This window comes from Sus scrofa, chromosome 1, assembly GCF_000003025.6.
Source record: "Sus scrofa isolate TJ Tabasco breed Duroc chromosome 1, Sscrofa11.1, whole genome shotgun sequence".
In the NCBI taxonomy this organism is placed as follows: Eukaryota; Metazoa; Chordata; class Mammalia; order Artiodactyla; family Suidae; genus Sus; species Sus scrofa.
The window spans coordinates 85988996-86011680 of NC_010443.5; the positions used below are offsets into that span (position 1 = coordinate 85988996).

The 22685-nt window shown below is 42.7% G+C and overlaps 1 protein-coding gene across 2 annotated transcripts in view; it reads right to left on the reverse strand.

Annotated features, from left to right (window-relative positions):
- BCKDHB (branched chain keto acid dehydrogenase E1 subunit beta) overlaps window positions 1-22685 on the reverse strand; it is a 261843-nt gene that overhangs the window by 233177 nt on the left and 5981 nt on the right. For both annotated transcript variants that reach the window (XM_021082900.1, NM_001123219.1), the window contains 2 exon segments: window positions 15861-15938; window positions 13188-13256 (listed from right to left, as the gene is read on the reverse strand). In XM_021082900.1, the coding sequence (XP_020938559.1) occupies window positions 13188-13256; window positions 15861-15938 (147 nt within the window).

The following is a 22685-nucleotide window of genomic DNA, read 5'->3' on the forward strand; positions in this document are numbered from 1 at the left end:
GCTGGTGGCCAGAGGCCCTCGGCTGGGAGAGGGCTGGCAGGGTGCCCCTGGAGAAGGTCAAGCATTTCATTGCTGAAGCTGCCATTGGGTGTGTCTGCTCACTTGGAAACTAAAAACTCTTTGATCCAACAGGCTTCCCCAGTGGTTCCTTAGCACATGACACCTGCCAACCTTTACCTAACTGATCCCACATCCCCTCTGCCAATCAAAGCAACCCAGAATCCTACAGTCAATGGGAACAGAAAACAAAGCCCCAGCCTTGGACCCTCTATGGCTTTACATATAAGGCCTTGCTCAAGGATCTGGCAAAGGTCATGAAAGCTTTCCTCCACACATGGTTCTATGTTTGGGCTCCTACCAACTGACTAGAAAAATCATTTTTCCTGGTAAACTTAATTACCAGGTGACTTCATCACTGCATGGAAGGTGCTAAACAGTGGAATTCCAAGTAAGAATTGAAGCATGGGCTGCATGGCTGTGTAATAACCTACAGTTTTAGATTCAAGCCTCCTGAGACAGGTAGGTTTTGTCACAACGACAGCTCAATATCTAAGCCTTTCGCTGTTAAGCTGCCATGGCCACCAGGCACTCTACTTCTAGAAGAAAGAGCATTCTCAGTTGTAATGTAACGGCTCTATGATTTGTTCCCTTAAGACAAACAATACAGAATGGATTCCCAGATATTGAGTAATCTGAACTGCCTGTAAAAAAAAAAAAAAAAAAAAAAACCTGTTATACTAGTCCCTTTCACCCCTGATCATTTCTGGGTTCTAAAAAGAAAATCCTTGAGAACTATACTCAGTATTTTCCCTATAAGGGAAAAGAATCTGGAAAGGTATATATACCCAAGTCCCTTTGCTATACACTGGAAACTAAATGTTGTAAATCAACTAAACTTCAATTTTAAAAAATGAGAATTTTGAGGAGTTCCTGTTGTAGCTCAGCAGTAACGAATCCAACTAGGATCCACGAGGATGCGGGTTCAATCCCTGGCCTCGCTCAGTGGGTCAAGGATCCGACAATGCCGTGGGCTGTGGTGTAGGTCGCAGATGTGGCTCAGATCCAGCACTGCTGTGGCTGTAGGCCAGAAGCTATAGCTCTGATTTGACCCCTAGCCTGGGAACTTCCATATGCCACAGGTGTGGCCCTAAATAAAAAAGAGAGAATTCATAAAAATTAAATAAAAAGAAAAGATTTCTAATTCAAAAATTATATTTGAGTCAAATGAGCAGCAATTCTGAACACAAGGAAAGTAAAATTGGGGGGAAAAAATCACTGGATTCAATGTGTAAAAACTAGAAAATGAGCTGTCCCAACTAAAACAATTATAAATGCCCCCTGCATCCAAATCCAAGAAAGCCTAAATGCTAAAGCAAAAAGTTTGTGTTTTTCCCTCTGTTACAAGTACCAGACTAGAAGAGGATTTCCAGAAGACCCAGCCAGCACCACACTTTGTAAGATAACTTAGCAACATCCTCCGTAATATTAAATGAACAAATGATATATGTCATACTTGACAGGGAAAATAAAAAACAAAAGACCTTTTTACTCTCTCTTAATCTATATTGTTCTTGATATACTTTCATTTCCCTAGTTCTTACTTATGATGTTAAAAAGACATATGAATCAATTTTGTACTTTCTGACAATAATGATCTATAATCCCATTTTTCCTGGTCTGCTTTAATCCAAGCCCATCTCCTAAACCTCTCTCAGTGCTCACAGCTGATCATTCTAAAAGCCTGCCGTTGTCAAATAAGCCTGAGAAAAACTAGCTTAAGGGTATTCCTCCTGATTGATGCTTAAAATGTCAAACAGAACACCTGTTGGCAGCTCTAACATTTACTGTTTAATCAACGAAGAGCAAAAGAAAAAAAATAGTCAAAGCAACAGCTGCCGCCTCAGAACAACTTAATGTGTTGGCCGAAAAGTGTTCACGAATAGAATTTTTAAAAACTTTTTAATATGGATGACTGATGACTAGCTGCCTCTTACTCCATGAGTAATCAAAACCCTTGAGCATTATTAAAATTCCTTTCATAGTCCTTATATTTCTCATGTTTTTATACCCATGAGTTGCTCACTTATAAATAAGAAGGAAAAACAATGTAGTACAAAAAGCTCAGAACTGGATCTATTTCTGCCTCACCTACTTGCTGCTGGGCTGTTTGGTAACATAGAACCTCTCAGAACTTCAGTTTCTGCATGATGTGGAAAAGGACCAGCCAAGGATTCTCAACCTCAGAGCTACTGCGTTTGGGGCCAGATTATTCTTTGTTCAGAAGGTGCCTCCACCCAGTTGAGAATCACTGGACTAGTTATAGACTCAATTTCTCTCCAGCTCTAGTACCCTACAAAATAGGCTAAATATCTTATTTTCTTAAACGTTATTTGTTAAGCACTAGTCAACATCCCCAGTGTGAGGGTCTGTAGTTTGAATCAAAATACAATAACCATTTGTACCAATTCTAATTCTAAAATCTTTTTGTTTGGCGATAAATATTCACAAAAGGACAATAAAGCAAAATATAAGAGAAGCTAATATAAATGAAATATATGCCAATAGTATTTTCATCCCATTTTTGAGGGTAACTCTTTCAACTGGTTAAAAAGGAAAGATAAAAAGAAAGGCATTTTAATGTGCTCTTTAGTTCTCCCACATGTGTATTTTTAGTAAGCAAAGGAGCATTATAATAACAAGAGCAGGCGTTCCCATTGTGGCTCCGAGGTAACGAACCTGACTAGTATCCATAAGTACAAGGGTTCAATCCCTGGCCTCACTCAGTGGATTAAGGATCTGCCATTGGCCTGAGCTGTGGTCACAGATGAAACTCGGATCTGGCATGGCTGTGGCTGTGGCATAGGCTTCCAGCTGCAGCTCTGATTCAACCCCTAGCCTGGGAACTTCCATATGCTTCAGGTGTGGCCCTAAAAAGACAAAATAAATAAATACATAACAAGAGCAATTTAAAGCGCCTGACTTTTAGGAAAGAAGGAAAACAATCCTTTTTAAGCTATTTTTAAGCATATTAGGGGGAAAAACGTTTATACCATCTTACGAATTCCTGTTTTTACTCCAAATTTATGAAACAGGTACCTTACAATCTATAGCTGGTATTCCATCTGCTCTGAGGTGATAAATGTATACTCTTCAATGAGGGAAATAAACCTTGGATTCCATATTCCTGAAGAACTGGTATTAGTTTACCGAGTCCTTTTTGTTTGATTTGGTTTTTTCAGTAAAATTAGTTTCAACTGCCCAGAGGCCAAATCCCATCTCCCAGATTACTCATCTTCAATGAAACATGACAGGAAACCCAAGAGGATGACTATCATTCAAGTTACCCTTTCCTGGAGCTCCCACTGCGGTCCAGTGGGATAACGATCTCTGCAGCAGCTCAAGTAACTGCAGAAGCACAGGTCTGACCCCCGGCCCAGTGCAGAGGGTTAAGGATCTGGTGTGGTCCCAGCTGTGGCGTAGATGGCAGCTGCGGTTAAGATTCAATCCCTGGCCCAGAAACTTCCATATGCCACGGGTGCAGCCAAAAAAATATTTTTTAAGTAACCCTTTCTTTACACAGAAACATATAATGCAAGGGCGCTTTTTCTGTTGAAGATGTTAATTTCATAATCCAGGTAAAAGTAGAAGACTTTTGTGAGATTGTGACTTTAGTCTCCAAATTTAAAACTTATTAGACTGGAAAAGGGACTTAAGAGAAAATTAAGTGCCTAAAGTGGCCCATGGTTCTAATATGACATAACAATTGCTGTATTTCTTTTTTTTTTTTTTTTTTTTTGCCTTTTAGGGCTGCACGCATGCCACATGGAGGTTCTCAGGATAGGGGTAGAATCAGAGCTACAGCTGCCGGCCTGCACCACAGCCACAGCAATGCAGAATCCGAGCCTCATCTGAGACCTACACCACAGCTCACAGGAACACTGGATCCTTAATCCACATCCTCATGGATACTAGTTGGTCTCATTACCACTGAGCCACAATGGAAACTTCCAACAACTGCTCTATTCCCAAAAACCTCTAAATGTAAAGGAGAGCAAAGCATAAAGTAAACATGTTGCTCTTTTTTATTTTCTGTCTTTTTGCCATTTCTTGGGCCACTCCCGCAGTGTATGGAGGTTCCCAGGCTAGGGGTCAAATCGGAGCTGTAGCCGCCAACCTACACTAGAGCCATAGCAATGCAGGATCCAAGCCACGTCTGCAACCCACACCACAGCTCATGGCAACACCGGATCTTTAAACCACTGAGCAAGGCCAGGGATCAAACCCGCAACCTCATGGTTCCTAGTCGAATTCGTTAACCACTGAGCCATGACGGGAACTCCATTTTTTTTTTTTTTTTTTTTGTCTATGTTGCTCTTTTTTAAAAAGAGGTGAGATGGGAGTTTCCCTGGTGGCCTAATGGTTAAGGATCTGGCATTGTCACTGCTGTGGCACAGGTTCAATTCCTGGCCCAAGAACTTCCTGCACGAGAGGGCAGGGCCAAAAATAAATAATAAAAAATTAAATAAAATCAGAGATATTTAATAAATAAAACTGGAGACATTTAATAAATTAAATAAATAAAATCAGATACATTTAATTAATTAATTAATAAAGGTAAAAGCTTAAAGAATACCTAAACGTGTACCCACGAAGACAGCACTTTCACTTTACCGATGAAGACAGGAGAACCCAAAGTCAACTCCCAAGTGTTGGCAGATTACAGATGAAAATGCGCCTCCTCATTTTCCTTCCCTTGTTCAGTGTGTTAAAGTATCTGGTTATACAACATCTACGATATTTACATAAGAAAGCAAATAAGGGGTTATATTCATTTTCCCAAGTTGCTAGCCACAGCTGTGGTGGACACAAATGACTCGAGTAATGGAAAAACATCAGATCCCGTGAAAAGGCAGACAGTTATGCCTGTAGACTAATCCAGCATGTCCTCTGCTGTTCCTTTTCTCACCTAAGTTCCCTCCAGCAAACGGACCAAAACACAGCCTTCAAGACCATAGCCCCGCTGCACTTACAGAAGGACAGAAGAACGTTAAATTAAAATGCGCCCAGAACCAGGCCGACCAAAGTCTCATTTTAATAAAGCACACATACTCTCTCTCCCACAGAGAATGACAACTGTGAGGGCAGATTTTGTGTATGCCATGGGGAATCTGTCTCACGACTTGAGTAAATGAGAGAGTGTGTGGCATAAAGTCACAGATACCCTAAAAATCAACTACCTTTAACGGCTTCTCTGGAACTCCCCCAGTCCCAGCTGCTGCCCTGATCAAAGGATCCCCTTGCCTAAAATGGTTAAAACTGCCATTTGGAGGAGTTCCTACTGTGGCTCAGCAAGTTAAGAACCTGACATAGAGACCTTGAAGATGCGGATTTGATCCCTGGCCTCGCTCAGTGTGTTAAGAATCCCACGTTGCTGCAAGTTGGGGCATAGGTTGAAGATATGGCTTGGATCCTGTATTGCTGTGATTATGACACGGGGTGGCAGCTGCAGCTCCAATATGACCAACCCCTAGCCTGGGAACCTCCATATGCTGCAGGTGCAACTGTAAAAAGATAAAAGGAAAAAACAAAAAGCAAAAAAAACCCTGCCATCTGGTAAGCAATGTGTTGAAGAGGTTATACTCTGTTTCTAGTTTCCAAGCATGTCTTTGATCTTCTATCAAAGGATAAGGAAAGAGAAACGCAGTTCAGTGGTGCTAAACTCAAGCTCATCTGCATTATCTGGAGTTGAGCTCTCCCTCCCTTCCTTTTTTTTTTTTTAATAGCATCCTCCCTAATGATTCAATTCCTTCTTTTCAATACTGAGTAGGATTCAGCTTCACAATATTATGTCAGTAGCCCGAAATCCTTCTTTCCCTTTGGGTGGAATTTAAAACACTTCTCCCATTAGTCCCAGGCCAAGAGGGACAGTCTCATATCAAAGTGTAGACTGCCACCTACTGTCTGCTCCCTTCTCGCACAGCTCTCTGTTCTCCCCAGAAAGTGAACCAATCCCCCACAAGGTTTTCTTGCTGTGTCATTCAATGCAATCTATTCAACTTTATCGACATCATCTTTTTAAGTTTTTGAAATAGAAATCCTTTAAACAAGGATTTACTGTATAGCACAAAGAACTACCAATATCTTAAACTATAATGAAAATAATTTTTAAAAAATTATATATTTATATATATATTTATGAATAACTGAACCACATTGCTATACACTTGAAACTAACACAATATTGTAAATCAACTATACTTCAATAAAAAAAATTTAATTAAATAAATACAAATTCTTTTAACTTCACAAAGAGGACACCAAGGAGTTCCCACTACGGCACAATGAGGTCGGCAGCATCTCTGTAGCAACAGGATGCAGGTTTGATCCCCAGCCCGGCACAGAGAGTTAAAGGATTAGACATTGCTGCAGCTGTCCTGTAGGCTGCAACTGCAACTTGGATCTGATCCCTGGCTTGGTAACTCCATATGCCACAGGGCAGGCAAAAAAAGAAAGAAAAAAAAAAAAAATTCCCAGCCTGTACTCAAAAGGCAGAACAGGAGTTCCCGTCGTGGCGCAATGGTTATCGAATCCGACCAAGAACCATGAGGTTGCGGGTTCCGTCCCTGCCCTTGCTCAGTGGGTTAACGATCCGGCGTTGCCGTGAGCTGTGGTGTAGGTTGCAGACATGGCTCGGATCCCGCGTTGCTGTGGCTCTGGCGTAGGCCAGTGGCTACAGCTCCGATTCAACCCCTAGCCTGGGAACCTCCATATGCCGCGGGAGCGGCCCAAGAAATAGCAACAACAACAACAACAACAACAACAGATAAAAAAGACAAAAGACACAAAAAAAAAAAAAAAAGGCAGAACATTATTTTTAAAAGATGTGCTACTTTTTCAAATACACAAAAAGTTTTGTTTTGATAGCTTTCTCTTCACCATTTCCTTTATTCTTCACTCCTAAGAACTGAAGCTCATTCCCACTTAGAGAGAATGGTAGTGATTTAATTGTTTATATTGATCAACCTGGGATTATTCAAAATAATAAATCCATAGTCCTAAAACTATTGCAAAAATTCACAGCTGCTGCTGACAATAAAGCTGAGGTAATTAGATGTTCATAGCTCAACCCTTTGTCACACACACATAAATCTGCCAATGCATCCATTCTATGAAGAGTGGGCTTTTTTAAGCCAAGAGCTAGTTTCTCCCAGTTGAGCCAATTTAAAAAAGAAAAATCAGACCAACTGAAAATCCTTAAAGGGAGATAAGGAAATCCCCTTTCTGAGGCAACAGGCCACTGCCACTGTCTTGGTGAGATTGAAGAGAAAATTCACTCAACAATATTCATGCAATAAGTACTGCCTGACACTATATTAGGAGCTGTCGGTTGCCTTTGAGAAGTTGCCTGGTGAAACGATCTCGTAGGACAACAATTACATAACTCGCAAGATATAAAAGACATACAGTGATAAGGAAGTAGCTGGATCTGCCCTGGAGGGTCAGGAAAAACTTTAAAGAGGAAACTTTTCAAGATGAAATAGGAGTTTCCCAGGGAATCAAGATGAGGGCAAGAGATCCAAGTGGTATGCACAAAGGAAGAGAGATGAAAAACACAAGGGCTTGGGGAAGACATCTGGTAATTCAGTATTAGTAAAGAATAAAGTGAGTGAGGCCAGGTAGGTGGGAGGGGGCAAAGCCTTTGGCATATTCTGCCAAGAAATGTGTCCTTCAGCATGATGGCACTGGCGACAAGGTAGGGATGAGAGGGAGAGTGATTACAAAGAAAAGCAACAAAACTGTCCAAGCAGAAATGACTATGGATCCAAAGGGAGATTCCAGGGTAATGACAATGAAAGAAGACAAACTTTATAAACATAGGACAAACTCTACACAAGGAACTATATTCAACATTCTGTAATAACCTATAAGGGAAAAGAATCTGAAAAAAAAAATATGTATGCATAACTAAATCACTTTGCTGGATACCTGAAACTAACACAACAATATAAATCAACTACAGTTTGGAGCTCCTGTCACGGCTCAACAGTAACGAACTTGACTGCTATCCATGAGGACGCGGGTTTGATCTCAGGCCTCGCTCAGTGTTTTAAGGATCCAGCATTGGCTTGAGCTGCAGTGTAGGTTGCCGACACAGCTTGGATCCCACGTTGCTGTGGCTGTGGTATAGGCCAGCAGCTGTATCTCTGATTCAACCCCTAGCCTGGAAACTTCCATATGCCTTGGGTGCGGCCCTAAAAAGCAAATAAATAAATAATATAGCGTTCAATAAAAAATAAAAAGTACATCTTTAAATAACATTCTAAACTGGCAAAGAAAAGACAAACTCTGAAGATTAAATCATAGGACCTGACCAGATATGGGGGATGAGAAAGAGGAAAGAGACTTGGACCTCCCAGATTTCTGGCTTAGGTACCAAGCAGATGGTGATGTGTTTGCTGAGATAGGAAATGTAGGTGGGAGGCATGGATTTGGTAGGTGGATATAATAAACTCAGCTGAGTCTGAACACCTGAGGAGGGAAATGCTGGTGACAGGAATGTGAAGGTGAGGATTGCGGTGGGTCGAGGGTACTGAAGGCATTCGTGATGCTCAGGCCAGAGGTCCCAGACTGGAGGTAGAAATTCACAAGTCAATAGCGTGTGAGCACAGGAGAGAATGCCCCAGGTGGAATGGGTACAGTAAGAAGAGCACTGTGGCTGAGATCCAGGCAGAAGCCAAGAGAAGAGCTCCCAGCTTCATAAAGCAGGGGGCACACGACTGCCCTGGCTCAGAGAAAGCAGAACAGTGAAGGCTAGAAACTGTCAGCACAGACACAGCCAAGGCTAAGTTACAAACACGTAATTTGACTTGTGATTTCAGTTCCACAGTTTGGCAGTCATCATGCCATCCTGATAACAAGTAAAAAGCTTCTTGGACCCATCAGAGAGAGAAGGGCACAAAGCAAACCGCTGCCCCCAAGGTTAGAGGAACAGATGGGTAAGCAGATGGAATCTCAAATTTCCAGGGCAGGAACCAGAGCTGGGGTAGGAAACGTGGGCTGTAACTGATAAACTGCTGGAAGTTCACTGTGAAGGTTCAAGCTGGAGAGTTAAAAACTCCAGGGAACCCAGGCATAGAGCTCCCGTCCCCCACCCAATATTGTGAGGTTTTGCTGCCAGGAGCTCAACCAGGTTTCCACAGTGAATATTAGAGAAATTCCTCTTGCTTTCAAAAGGGGAAATGGACAAGGAATCATTCTGAAATATGCCTGGGCATTCCCTAAGGATCCGGCCTTCTCACTGCTGTGGTGCAGGTTGAATCCCTGCCCGGGAACTTCCACATGCCATGGGCACAGCCAAAAAAAAAAAAAAAAAAGAGGCCATGACCTCATATAAAACTAGTTAACCACACACATCCATTCTTTCTCAGATTCTTTTTCCACATAGACCATCATGGACTATTGGGTAGAGTTTCCTGTGCCATACAGCAGGTCTCCGATGGCCAATCATTCCATAAACCTCAAGGTATACAGGCATAACTGATCATTTTGTTGTACAGCAGAAATGATCACAACACTGTACATAATTACACTCAATAAAACTTTTTAAAAAATAAAAAAAAAAAAAGTTAACCAGAGCATAACCTACTGGGAAAACTAGTGAACCAGGGCCTAACCTAACTGGTACAGGGAACCGGAAATACCCAACTCAAGCCCACTCTAATCACCCTGTCCTACCTGAGCAGGAGAAAGAACTGAGAAACATTTGTGAAGTTCATGGTCCAGCGGCAGAACTTAGAGTAGTTCCTTTTACCCAGTGCATCAAGTTTGGCTCTGAAGAAAAAAATTACAAGGAGCACCAAAAGGCAAAAGACACAATCTGAAGACACAGAGCAAACCTCAGAACAAGATGTGGCAGGGATGCTGGAATTATCAGACGGGGAATTTTGTTTTAATTATTATTCTTTTCACAGCCACACCGATGGCATATGGAAGTTCCCAGGCTGGAAGTTTAATCAGAGCTGCAGTTGCCGGCCTATGCTACAGCCGCAGCAACGTGACATTTGAGTCACATCTTTGACCTACACCGCAGCTTATGGCAATGCCAGATCCTTAACCCACTGAGCAAGGTCAGGGATCTAACTCCAGTCCTCACAGACACTGTATCAGGTTCTTAACCCCCTGAGCCACAACAAGAACTCCTAGACAGGGAATTTAAAAAACAAGCATGATTAGATGCTAAGGTCTCTAATGGATAAAGTAAACAACCTGCGAGGACAGATGGTCATGTAAACAGAGAAGAAAATCCTTTAAAAAAAAACCACGAAAGCATAATGCTATGTTTTAAATAGGTTAATATACGTAAGTACATTCAAATACAGTCTAGAAGTATATATGTCAAGATTATGCACAGTGGTTTTCTCTGGTAGTTTGGGCAATTTTTATTTCTTCCTTATGCTTTTCTACATTTTCCAAATTTTCTTTCTCTTTTTCTTTTCAGAGCCAAACCCACAGCATATGGAGATTCCCAGGCTAGGGGTCTAATTGGAGCTACAGCTGCCGGCCTACACCAGAGCCACAGCAACACCAGATCCAAGCCACATCGGTGACCTGCACCACAGCTCATGGCAACGCCAGATCCTTAACCCCCTGAGTGAGGCCAGGGATTGATTCCACAATCTCATGGTTCCTAGTCAGATTTGACAGGAACTCCCCCCATTTTCCAAATTTTCTATGATGCATTTTGAAGTCAGAAGAATAACATTTTGTTTTGTTTTTTAAGATCTAAAATCTCTAGAAGTCAGAATTAGCCGGAGCTAATTAAGATAGTTTGAGCTGGCTAAGATTGGTCCAGGCATCTCAAACTCAAAAGAACTGTTAAAGGAGTTCCCATCGTGGTGCAGTGGTTAACAAATCCGACTAGGAACCATGAGGTTGTGGGTTCCATCCCTGCCCTTGCTCAGTGGGTTAAGGATCCGGCGTTGCCATGAGCTGTGGTGTAGGTTGCAGACGCGGATCGGATCCTGCATTGCTGTGGCTCTGGCGTACGCTGGCAGCTACAGCTCCGATTAGACCCCTAGCCTGGAAACCTCCACGTGCCACAGGAGTGGCCCAGGAAATGGCAAAAAGAAAAAAAAAAAGCTGTTAAAATAGACAGCCAGGGGAGAAAGCAGAGGGACAGGACCCAGAAAAATCAAACTGCTACAAAGATAAGGACAAAGAACAATCTCAGAGTTCCTGCTAAGTGGGCTGGAACCTTCTATGGTTTCCTGGATTCAAGTATAATATAACCTCAGAGTAGAACAAGAAGGAATATCAATTGGGGGGGGAGCCTTAAGGACCCTCACTCCTTACTCAAGGCACAGGAGCTTTACAGAGCAGTGGCAAAGGAAAGAAGCAAAACTAACTGCTTTGATTTTCAGATTAGATTAAATCTGAGAAAAGAAAGGAAAGGTCAAAGCCCCTCTAAGGCACCCTCAGCAGTAAGGGGTGGAAACACACTGCAGTGGTTTTGTTCTTACGACGCAATATTCAAGGAGAACAAGTTGCGAGTGGGAAGCTGCAATGGGCCAAAATGCTAGTCTGAGTCAAGGGAAATGAGTGAAAGCAACAGACAGAAATTGACCACCTGCCAGGCAAAAAGCAGAGCCAGTGGGAATGAAACATGTGGAAGGATAACGTGAAGGTTAATGTCAGGTGTCCACCTGCCTTGGTGCCTTGCTGTTAGAGACCCGTCTAGCTATGGATTGCTGTGAAGGTATTTTTAGATGTGATGAACATTTAAATCAGGCTTCATCCAATCCCTTGAAGGTCTTAGGAGAAAAGACTCAGCTTTCCCAAACGAGAAGAAATTTGTCCTGAAGACTCTGCCTGGGCTTCCAGCCTACATATTTCAGACTTTGCCATTCTCACCATGTTGTGAGCCGATTGCTTAAAATATAAATTTCGCTTTCTTTCTCCTTTTCTCTTTCTCTCCAGGAAGAAAGAAAGGGAGAAAGAAAGAAAGAAAGAAAGAAAGAAAGAAAGAAAGAAAGAAAGAGAGAGAGAGAGAGAGAGAGAGAGAAAGAAAGAAAGAAAGAAAGAAAGAGAAAGAAAGAAAGAAAGAAAGAGAAAGAAAGAAAGAAGGAAAGAAGGAAAGAAAGAAAAAGAAAGAAAGAAAGAAAAAAGGAAAGAAGGAAGGAAGGAAGAAAGAGAAAGAAAGAAAGGGAGGGAGGGAGAGAAAGAGAGAGGTAGAGGTATAGGTATAAGTACAGGTAAGTATAGATATAGATATATGTACATATAATACATACATACACACGTATATATGTAGATACAGCCTAGTGGTTCAAGTTCTCTGGAACAGGTAATTAAAGTCGAAATCTGGAGTTCCTGCTGTAGCACAGTGGGTTAAGAATCCAGCTGCAGCGTCTTGGTTCAATCCCCGTCCTGGCACAGTGGGTTAAGGATCCAACATTTCCATGGCTGTGGCAAAGGTCGCAGCTACAGCTCAGATTCAATCTCTGGCCCAGGAACTTCCATATGCCACAGGTGTGGGACAAAAAAATAAATAAATAAAATAAATAAATAAAAAGATGAAATCTATTAGCAGAGACCAACAGGGCAGAACCTTGAACTAGAGATAATAGAATTGACACTAAGGTAGGCACCACAAGGAGATGAGAGATTCCCAAATGTATGAATGACATGATAAACAATACAGTTAAGAAGACTATTTTGGAACCTGTAATATGTGTAATATCAACTAGATCAGAAGGAAGCTAGAAGCAGAACACATTTAGAAAGATCTAGACCAAAGGAACCTGTGGAAACAAAAAGCAACCCCACCATACAGAAGCATTTGGCAAACATTTTAACTGGCATATTTTGTATTTTCAAGGTCTTTGGGAGTTCCCATCATGGCGCAGTGGAAATGAATCCAACTAGGAACCATGAGGTTGTGGGTTCGATCCGTGGCCTTGCTCAGTGGGTTAAGGATCCAGCATTGTCATGAGCTGTGGTGTAGGTCGAAAACTCGGCTCAGATCCCACATTACTGTGGCTGTGGCTGTGTCCAGCAGCTATAGCTCTGATTGGACCCCTAGCCTCGGAACTTCCATAGCATCAGGTGTGGCTAAAAAAAAAAAAAAAAAAAAACTTTAAATGAAAGTTCTACAGGAATACTCTTCCTACATAAAGGTACAAACTTACCATACTTGTCTCGCAAGCCAACAGTACATCTAAAGACTCCACCAAAGGCCACATCTTCACCAAATATTACTGAAAAGCAATGTTTAAAGAACACATTTAATTAAATGATACTAACAATGAAAATAAGGAATCTAAATGTTTACATTTTAAAATAGAAAATAGAAATGGACCACAGATCTAATTTTTTTTTTTTTTTGGTCTTTTTATGGCTGCTCCCACAGCATGTGGAGGTTCCCAGGGGTCCAGTTGGAGCTACAGCTGCCAGCCTACACCACAGCCACAGCAATGCAGGATCTGAGCTGCGTCTTCGACCTACACCACAGCTCACAGCAACGCCGGATCCTTAACCCACTGAGCGAGGCCAGGGATCGAACCCAAGTCCTCATGGGTTGGGTTTGTTTCTTGCTGAGCTGCTATAGGAACCCCTGGACCACAGATCTAAATCAAGGTTTTGATTAAGACATCAGTGACACTCTAGGCTGGAGAATTCTGCACAGCGGCTTGGCCTGTGCACTGTGGATGGACACTAGCACCCCTGGTTTCTCTCCAGGGGTGACCATCGCCTCACACACAGCTGGGACAGCCTCAAATGTCTCCAGACACTGTTAAATGCAAGGGGACAATGGGGCATGGGGGCGGGGATGAAAATCGCCCCAGGTGAGAATCTGGAATCTCATCTCCTTTTGCCCACAAGGGAAATGAGGCCAGAAAAGGAGTCAGAAAACAAGAGGGAGAACCAAGACTCATGCTCCAGGCACCCAAGTCCCTGGCTAGTGGTTTTTTCCTTACCACACAATACACAAGGAGAGCCAGCAATCTGAAGAGCTGAAGGAAGAGTATTTCAAGCTGAGGGAATAGTCACAAGTAGGAAAGTGACTCAGGCTGCGTGCAAGGGAGAGAAGGCAAGTATGATGGGATGGGATGACAGTATAAGGGAATACTCAGTGGTGCTCTGTAATGAGGCCAAGAAAACCAAACAATGAAGATTCCCAAAGTCTGAGTTCTAGCCCCACCAAAGCACCTCCCCAGCTTTGCGGACCTAAGAAAATAACTTGCCCTTACCTAAGCAGCCACAGTCATTCTCCAACAGCATTCAAAACAAAGTAGGGTCTAACCATCTGCTAGTTTAGCCCTCACTGCCTCCAAAAAATAAACTGTTTTTCACTTGACCTTAAATCCAGAGATTCTCAAGTGGAAACTCAAGGCATACTAAATATATGAAGTAACATCAATCAAATTCAGAAAACATGGGTTCCTGTTGTGGCTCAGTAGTAACGAACCTGACCAGCATCCATGAAGACACGGGTTCGATCCCTGGCCTCGCTCAGTGGGTTAAGCATTGCCATGAGCTGTGGTGTAGGCCAAGCAGCTCAGATTTGGCATTGGCACAGGTTGACAGTTGCAACTGATTCGACCCCTAGCCTGGGAACATCCATATGCTGCAAGTGTGGCCCTAAAAAGACAAAAAAAAAAAAAAAAAAAAATCAGAAAACATACAGCAGGACAACTGTTTTTATATCAATAATTCTCTAAGACAAAGCTGCTTATAAAGTTAATTACAAATATTAAAGTCATTTCCAAAAAAAACTTTTACAAGTTGGGGTTCCCATCGTGGCTCAGCAGAAACGAATCTAACATCCACGAGGATGCAGGTTTGATCCTTGGCCTCGCTCAATGGGTTAAGGATCCAGCGTTGCTGTGGCTGTGGTGTAGGTTGACAGCTACAGCTCCAATTCAACCTCCAGCCTAGGAACCTCCATATGCTGTGGTGCAGCCCAAAAAAGAAAAAAAAAAAAAAATCTTACAAGTTTAATGATAACATAACCCCAAAAAAGCACAGAATCAAACCTTCATTTTATAAATAGATAGCTGGAGGAGTTCCCGTCGTGGCGCAGTGGTTAACGAATCCGACTAGGAACCATGAGGTTGCGGGTTCGATCCCTGCCCTTGCTCAGTGGGTCGGGGTTCCGGCGTTGCCGTGAGCTGTGGTGTAGGTTGCGGATGTGGCTCGGATCCTGCGTTGCTGTGGCTCTGGCATAGGCTGGCAGCTACAGCTCCGATTCGACCCCTAGCCTGGGAACCTCCATATGCCGCAGGAGCGGCCCAAGAAATAGCAAAAAGACAAAAAAAAAAATATATATATATATATAAATGGATAGCTGAATGAAATAGTATTTTCCATTTTTTTCTATATGCTAAAGAAACCCCCCACAAAAAAATCCATATTGATGCAATTTTAGGACCCCCACATACTATGGGATGTCAGAAATACATGAGAACTAACTCATATTAAGTGGATTTAAAAAATGTGTTAGTATCATAATTTGATTATTTAGCCTTAAGCATTTGTTCAGGTCTTTTAAAAATTTCAAGTGAAGGAGTTCCCGTTGTGGCTCAGCACATTAGGAACTTGACTATTATCCATGAGGATTAGGGTTCTGATCCCTGGCCTTGCTCAGTGGGTTAAGGATCCAGCGTGGCCACAGGCTGTGGCCCAAGTTGCAGTTGGGGTGCAGGTTCGATCCCTGACCCAAGAACTTCCACATGCCACTGGTGCAGCCAAAAAAACCAATTTCAAGTAAAGGTATCCATTGAGCTCCAGACAAACATTTCCAGCAAATCTTCAATTCTGAATTAACAGAACTACCACAGTCAAGCACAAAAGAAGTTTACCTGCAGTAGGATCTTTGGCCAATGAGTTATCCAAGGCACTTGTTACTGCCTGGAAGAGATTCATTTTCTGAGTTTGCCCTGTGAAAAATTTTAAAAATAAATAAATAAATTATTGTCAAATATGTTAAAAAAAAAAAACCCAGTTTCTTAACAATTGATTAAAACTTGATTAAAGTCAAGGTAGAAAGGAAGGAATGGCAGGTATTACACAAATTTATTGGATTATTTACAGTGGTGCTGGCTCTGTAAAGGATACAAAAGCAATACAAACACCATAAACAGATGTTTATGATGAGGAAAAATTTAAACATTTAAACAATTTAAAAACCAGTATTTAAAAAAGGAAAAGGGAAAATAATAAAGTTGAACAAATGTGTGCAGACAATAAATAAAAGCTATGGAAAGTCAAGAAAAGGAAAGCAGGAGTTCCCTGGTGGCCTGGTGGTTAAGGCCTTGGCATTGTCACTGATGTGGCTCAGGTTTGAGTGGGTTCGGTGGGGAAAAAAAAGAAAACGGAAGCATCCAGAGTAAGATCAGTCTGGGAAGATGCCCTGGATGGGTGTTAGGAACAGAACCATAACAAACGCACGTGATCAATGGCATGTAAACGTGCCAATATGAGCAAACAGTTATGGGCCATGGTTATGACCATGGGGAGGCCAAAAAACTTCAGTGCCCAGAACTGCTGGTGTTTGGAGAGTTCTATGATCCCATATCTAAACACATCGGCCTTGGTCCTTCTTACTATCTTATTGCTCAAACAGAATCTCTGCAAGCCACCCTCTGTCTCCCTAAATGGGTTATTGAGAGGGTTAACTGGAACAATGCATGTAAATTACTTAGAACCGTGCATGACACAGCGAGCACTGAGTAAGTATTAGCTCTTTATTGTTAGACTCTGGATTTGGTCCGTGTCCTTCATCTTGACCTTGGCATCAGTCTGAATGGTGTAAAGCTTTACTGGGGAAAGTTCCAAATGTTGGAAATCAGAAATATTTCATAGCGACTTTATTGCTTTTTTTTTTTTGGCCTCACCCACAACATGCAGAAGTTCTGGGGCCAGGGATCAAACCTAAGCCACAGCTCTGACAATGCCAGATCCTTAACCCACTAAACCACCAGGGAACTCTAGAAATATCACAAGTTTAGAGCTTTGGTTTAAGCCTCGGCACTGCCCAGGGTTCACAGTCATCCCAAAATATTAGGGTCAAATCCTCTCCCAAAGTGCCAGTCAAGAGCAGAAAAGGTTTCTGCCTGAATCTCCTCTGATGCACAGGCCCAGGGCTCCAGTTAGTGTCAGATCCATGCACCGTGGGTGCTCGCCTTAACCCACAGCCATGCTGACAGCAAACCCCTCCCACCTGTGCTTATGCTGACCACAGTCCTAGGTAACTGCTGTGAACTTCAGCAGCCTGTGTGTAACCAAAGCCAAGGTCTAATTCCCAGGGTGGGTCATGCCTTCTACCCTGTGACCATGAGACTCTGGTCACCAGTCCTTTGCCTGGAGACCCATTCCTCAAATGGCCTGATTCCACGGGAGGCTCTGACCTATGACAAGCCCAATCTTCCACCTTCCACTAACACCCCACCTTCTGATCCTCTTTCAGCCCTGGGCACATACATCTCTTTGATCCCTTCAACACTGCTGAATGCCCAGGCTTCAGGTCTCAGCAATTCCCAAGCATATCTGCCCTGCTACTTCAGAGCCCTGAATAAAGACCTGTTCTACTCCTACTTCTGGTGGGGAGAATAGGAATTCATTCAAGAAATTATTGTCATATTCCCTATGTCAAAGGATACACATTCACACCACATGTCCAAAATTACTTTATTTTTCTTCAAGCTAGGCCTATATCATTTATAGATACTTTATAGTTATAGTTTTTATAACTCTTGAAGTTGTTGACTGGCACCCAGCATCAAATGATACGGGTTTAGGGTAAACTATTTTCCCAACCACCATAACATTCCGACTCTTTCTCCTATTTCACACATTGCCTAAAGTAAGATTTTCATTTATCTATGAGGATTTTCACAGCTAAGAACCTACGGAGAATAAAAATTCCTACACTTCTAAGCTGGTATTTATTTCAAGTCTGCTGACCATTTGAAATAATACTGAATGCCCCAAAGACATCGCATCTCATTGCCACTTGGCAAGTTTCCAGTAGGAAGAAAACAAATGCTCTAATAATAAAAATCATACAAAATGAATCTGGAAAGTATTGCTTGATAACCACAAAGGATTTGCTCATCTTGTATGAAAATAATTTACAAGTAAGAATGTTCCTGAATACTTTCTTTTTCCAAATAGAATCAGAATTTTGGGATTTTGGATTAACTGCTATTCTACTAGATGCTTCAGAAAGCTTAAACGATAATTTTCAGTAGAGCAACAATGACTTTTGATTCTTTTTGAATCTGCAGCGTGATTTATGGATGGGTCAGGGGGAAATCACAAGTTATTCAGAGCTAACCTCATTTTAATATATATTTTTCCTAGAATTATTTTCCTCAGCAACAACTATGGATAAAGTATGCCTCAAGTTCCCTCATGGTAAGAGAAGCACACCTGTACCACATCCAACCAAAGCTGTACCACCAGTAAGACTTGAAAAAAGAAAAAAAGAAAAAGGTCAGAACACCACTACAAAATCATTCAACACACGCAGCTGACAAATTATGCAATTACCAGTATCACAACTGGCTGCAATTGCAAAACCAGACTGATGACTCTTCTTTTCCAAGACACAAAGTTAAAACAAACATATAAATGCAGCCAGCAGCGCAATTTTCTGAGGTAAGGGTACCCTTTCATAAAATGGGGCTTTAGGGGTGGAACTGAGCTGCCTACTCAAAACTGTCCTAAGTAGACAACTGTGAAAAAACACATCATCCTTTTGCTGCAAAGATAAAGTCATATGTTGGTGGGATGCGATAGAACATCAGCTCCAAGAGGGCAGGGCTTCTTAACTGCCTTTGATCAGAGCTAACTGCGTGACTCTTCCAACAACATGACATAGGAGGTGCTCAATAAGTAGTTGTGTGAATAGCTGAATAAATCTATGAGGCTGTTTCTTAAAAAATTAAAAAATACATAAAGCAAATTGTTCGTCAACTGCTTAAAAATAAAGGAATAGGGTAGGAAAAAGAAAATCCACCAATGCCACAATTTAAAGACAAACTGCACCAATGTGATTGTCTTCCCTAGAAAACCCAAGAAATCCAAGTTCTCGTTGTGGCTCAGCGGAAACGAGTCTGACTAGTGTCCATGGGGATTTGGGTTTGATCCCTGGCCTCACTCAGTAGGCTAAGGATCCAGCGTTGCCATGAGCTATAGTGTAGGTCACAGACGCAGCTCGGACCCCAAGTTGCTGTGGCAGTGGTGTAGGCCGGCAGCTTTACCTCTGATTTGAACCCTCACTCGGGAATTTCTATATACTGTGAGTGCGGCCCTAAAAAGCAAAAAAAAAAAAAAAAGAAAAGAAAAGAAAACCCAAGAAGTCAACTAAAGTTTTACTTTAAACAGGAAAAGAACTTGATAAGGTAGCCGAGTACAAAAATACACATAAATTAATAGCTTTCATATATTCATATCACAGTTAGGTAGAAAATGTAATGGAAAAAAAGTCCTATTTACAATGGCAACAAAAAATGATAAAATAAGAGTTTCCGGGTGACTCAATGGGTTAAGGATCCAGCATTGTCACTGCTATGGCTCTGTTACTGCTGGGCTCTGGTGACTACTGTGGCGTGGGTTAGATCCCTGGCCCAGGAACTTCCACATGCTGCCAAAAAAAAAAAAAGATAAAATAACTAATAATAAATGTAACAAGATACAAAGCACTAGATAAAAAAATTTTAAGACAACACAGATTGACACAAAATAAGATAAGTACATAGATATCCACTCTCACATAGAAACACTCATTATTAAAGAAGTCAATTTTCCCTAAGGGATAAATTTAATCTGATCTCAATAAAAATTCCTAAAACATTTTTTTAAAAGACAAACTGCAGGTAGAAGGGAGTGGGGGAGAGGTGACACTGCCATACCAGCCCGATGGAGCAGTACTCGGTTATTCTGAGTAACCATTGCACATGCAGCCTGGGGAAAGACTGAAGAGTCAGAGAGGTAGAGCAAAGGCACCTGAGACTACAGGCAAGCAGGTGCCCAAGGCAGTCTCCAGAAATAAAAGAGGGCAGAGCAGCACATGTCAACAGTGAGTTAGAACAAACAAATACAAATGCAACAGCCATGTTGTGGAAAACTAGGGTCGACTTCAGAGAATGAAGCTTCCACCACCACATCCAGCACTGGCCCCTCTCTGAGCTGCTGAGACCCTGGTATAGACCTGGGTATCACAGCCCTTCCTCCCTCACCATGTCCCTCTTAGAGACTTCAGCATTTAACACAGTGCCAGATACATACATGACAGATAGTACATGCCTGCTGAAGCAATGGTTTCCATGGCATCATCTAGCACCAAGCACATAGTAAAATGAGAGGATCCCTAAGAAAGTACCTGTTTTCCCCCAACCAAACCTCTTCCACCCCCCAGGTACTCTATTCTCCAGGAATCTTTTGCTGTGACCAGGTGTGTACCTCTACCCCCTTCTAACCTCTATTAACAGGTGTCCCAACCTCTACCCCATTAAGTTGCAGAGATATGCCAAATATCAGGGGCGGAACATTGTACCCTGAAATGTACATAAAGGATCTATAAACACAAATATCTTTTTTTATGGCCACACCTGCAGCACATGCAAGTTCCTGGGCCAGGGACTGAATCTAAGCCACAGCTGTAACCTACATCATGGCTGCAGCAATGCTGGATCCTTTTACCCACTGCGCCGGGCCAGGGATCAAACCTGAGCCTCCGCAGTAACCTGAGCCCCTGAAGTTGGATTCTTAATGCACTACAACAGAGCGGTAACTCCAACACAAATATCTTTTTAAGGTGCCAGTGTTACGGCATATCCATCAAAAGGAAGAACTGAAGAGTTGGAGGAGGGGGTTATAGCAACATCCGCCATGCTACAACTCCCATGGTATGACAGCCTACAGTTCCTTTCCCTTTGCTGGCCCTCCTCTACTCAGTCTCTGAATGATCTTTACATCCATCTATATGCCAGTGGCTCACAAATGGATCTCTCCAACCCAGACCTCTTCTCTGGGCGCTTGGCTTTTTTTATCCAACAGTCATCAGGTCTCCATTTGGGTGTTGGTTTTTCTAACTCAACAGGCACAAAACTGAACCCTAGGTGTCTGCTCCCCAAACCAGTCTTTCCCATTTTAGCAAATGGCGTTACACTGCACCCAGGTGCCCAAGCCAGAAACCAAGGAAGAGTCCACGAATGCCTTCCCTGTGTTCCTTCTTCATATCCGATCCATCGAATCCAACTTCCAAACATACAACTTCCAAAACTTAGCTTAAAATCTAGCACTAACCATGTCCTATTTCCAGAACTCACCATCCTCTTCCTGTTCCAAGAAACCAGTTCCTAATGGCCTATCTTAGCTCTAGCTACTGTAACAAAACACTATTTGGGCAGTTTACACAACAGAAATGTTTCTCTCACCATTCTGGAGGTGGGAAGTTCAAGATCAAGGTGAGTTCCTGGTGAGGACTATCTTCCTGGTCTGTAGAAGGCCGTCTTCTTGCTGTGTCCTCACATGGTAGAGAGAAAGGTAATCTCTCCTCTGTGTTTTGGGTTTTGGGGTGGGGTGGAGGAGAGTTTGTTTTTTGTTTTTGTTTTTTTGGCCATGCTCCTGGCATGCAGAAAAGTTCCTGGCCAGGGATCAAATCCGCATCATAGCAGAGACCTGAGCCACAGCAGTGACAACACGAGATCCTTAACCTATTATGCCACCAGGGAGCTCCTCCCATGTCTCTTTTTATAAAGGCTCAAATCCTATGCATGAAGCCTTCGCTCTCAAGACCTAAGTACCTCCCCGTGGCGCCACCTACAAATACCATCACACTGGGGTTATGCCTTCAACATAGGACTCTGGGGTGTGTACCAACATTCAAGGCTCCTCATTTCTACTTTCACTGCTCCAAATCATTCATCGGAGAGCTGCTATAATGAGTCTGCAAAGGCAAAGCAATGTTATTTTATGTTACTCCTCTGTTCAGAATCTTTCAAAGGCCTCCAACTCTCTGTGGAATAAAGCCCCCCTCCTCACCACGCCCACCAGGCCCTGCCCACCTCAAGAGTCCCCACACCACTGCTCCCAAAGCTCACTCAGTCTTCCGTCCCTTCATCCAAACCAAGCTCCCTCCTGGCTCAGGTCCTTTGCGTGTGTAGACTCCTCCACCTATTACCCCATTCACACCTCCTTGGAGGCCCCCTTCTGTTCCCCCCGCCTCCCAGGGCTGGTTCACTCTTACCTCTTCCTGAGGGCCTTACCCAGTCTCTGCTACTCTCTTCCCAGCTCCTGAACATTCCCTCCAGGTCCTTTACCACCACTGGATGTAAGCATGCATCTGCTTGCTCTTTTTTGTCCACCTCCTCCACAGGACTTGAAATTCCATGAAGACAAGGCCACAGTCACAGCCCTAAGCACCGAGTACAAAGTTTGGCCTCCAGGAGAAAATTTCAAATCAACAAGTGAACAAACTCACATGTATACACGATGCCTGAATTCAGGTCAGGGAGCAGCCCGGATGTATGGTTCTTAGGGAGCAAAACCACATTAACGAAGGAAGCAAACACACGGGCACTATGCAGGCCTGGCCTGGCATCTCTTCTGCCATTTACTCCCTGTGTGACCCTGGGAAGGTTACTTGACCTTCAGCTACCTCCTGGCAGAGCTCTTTT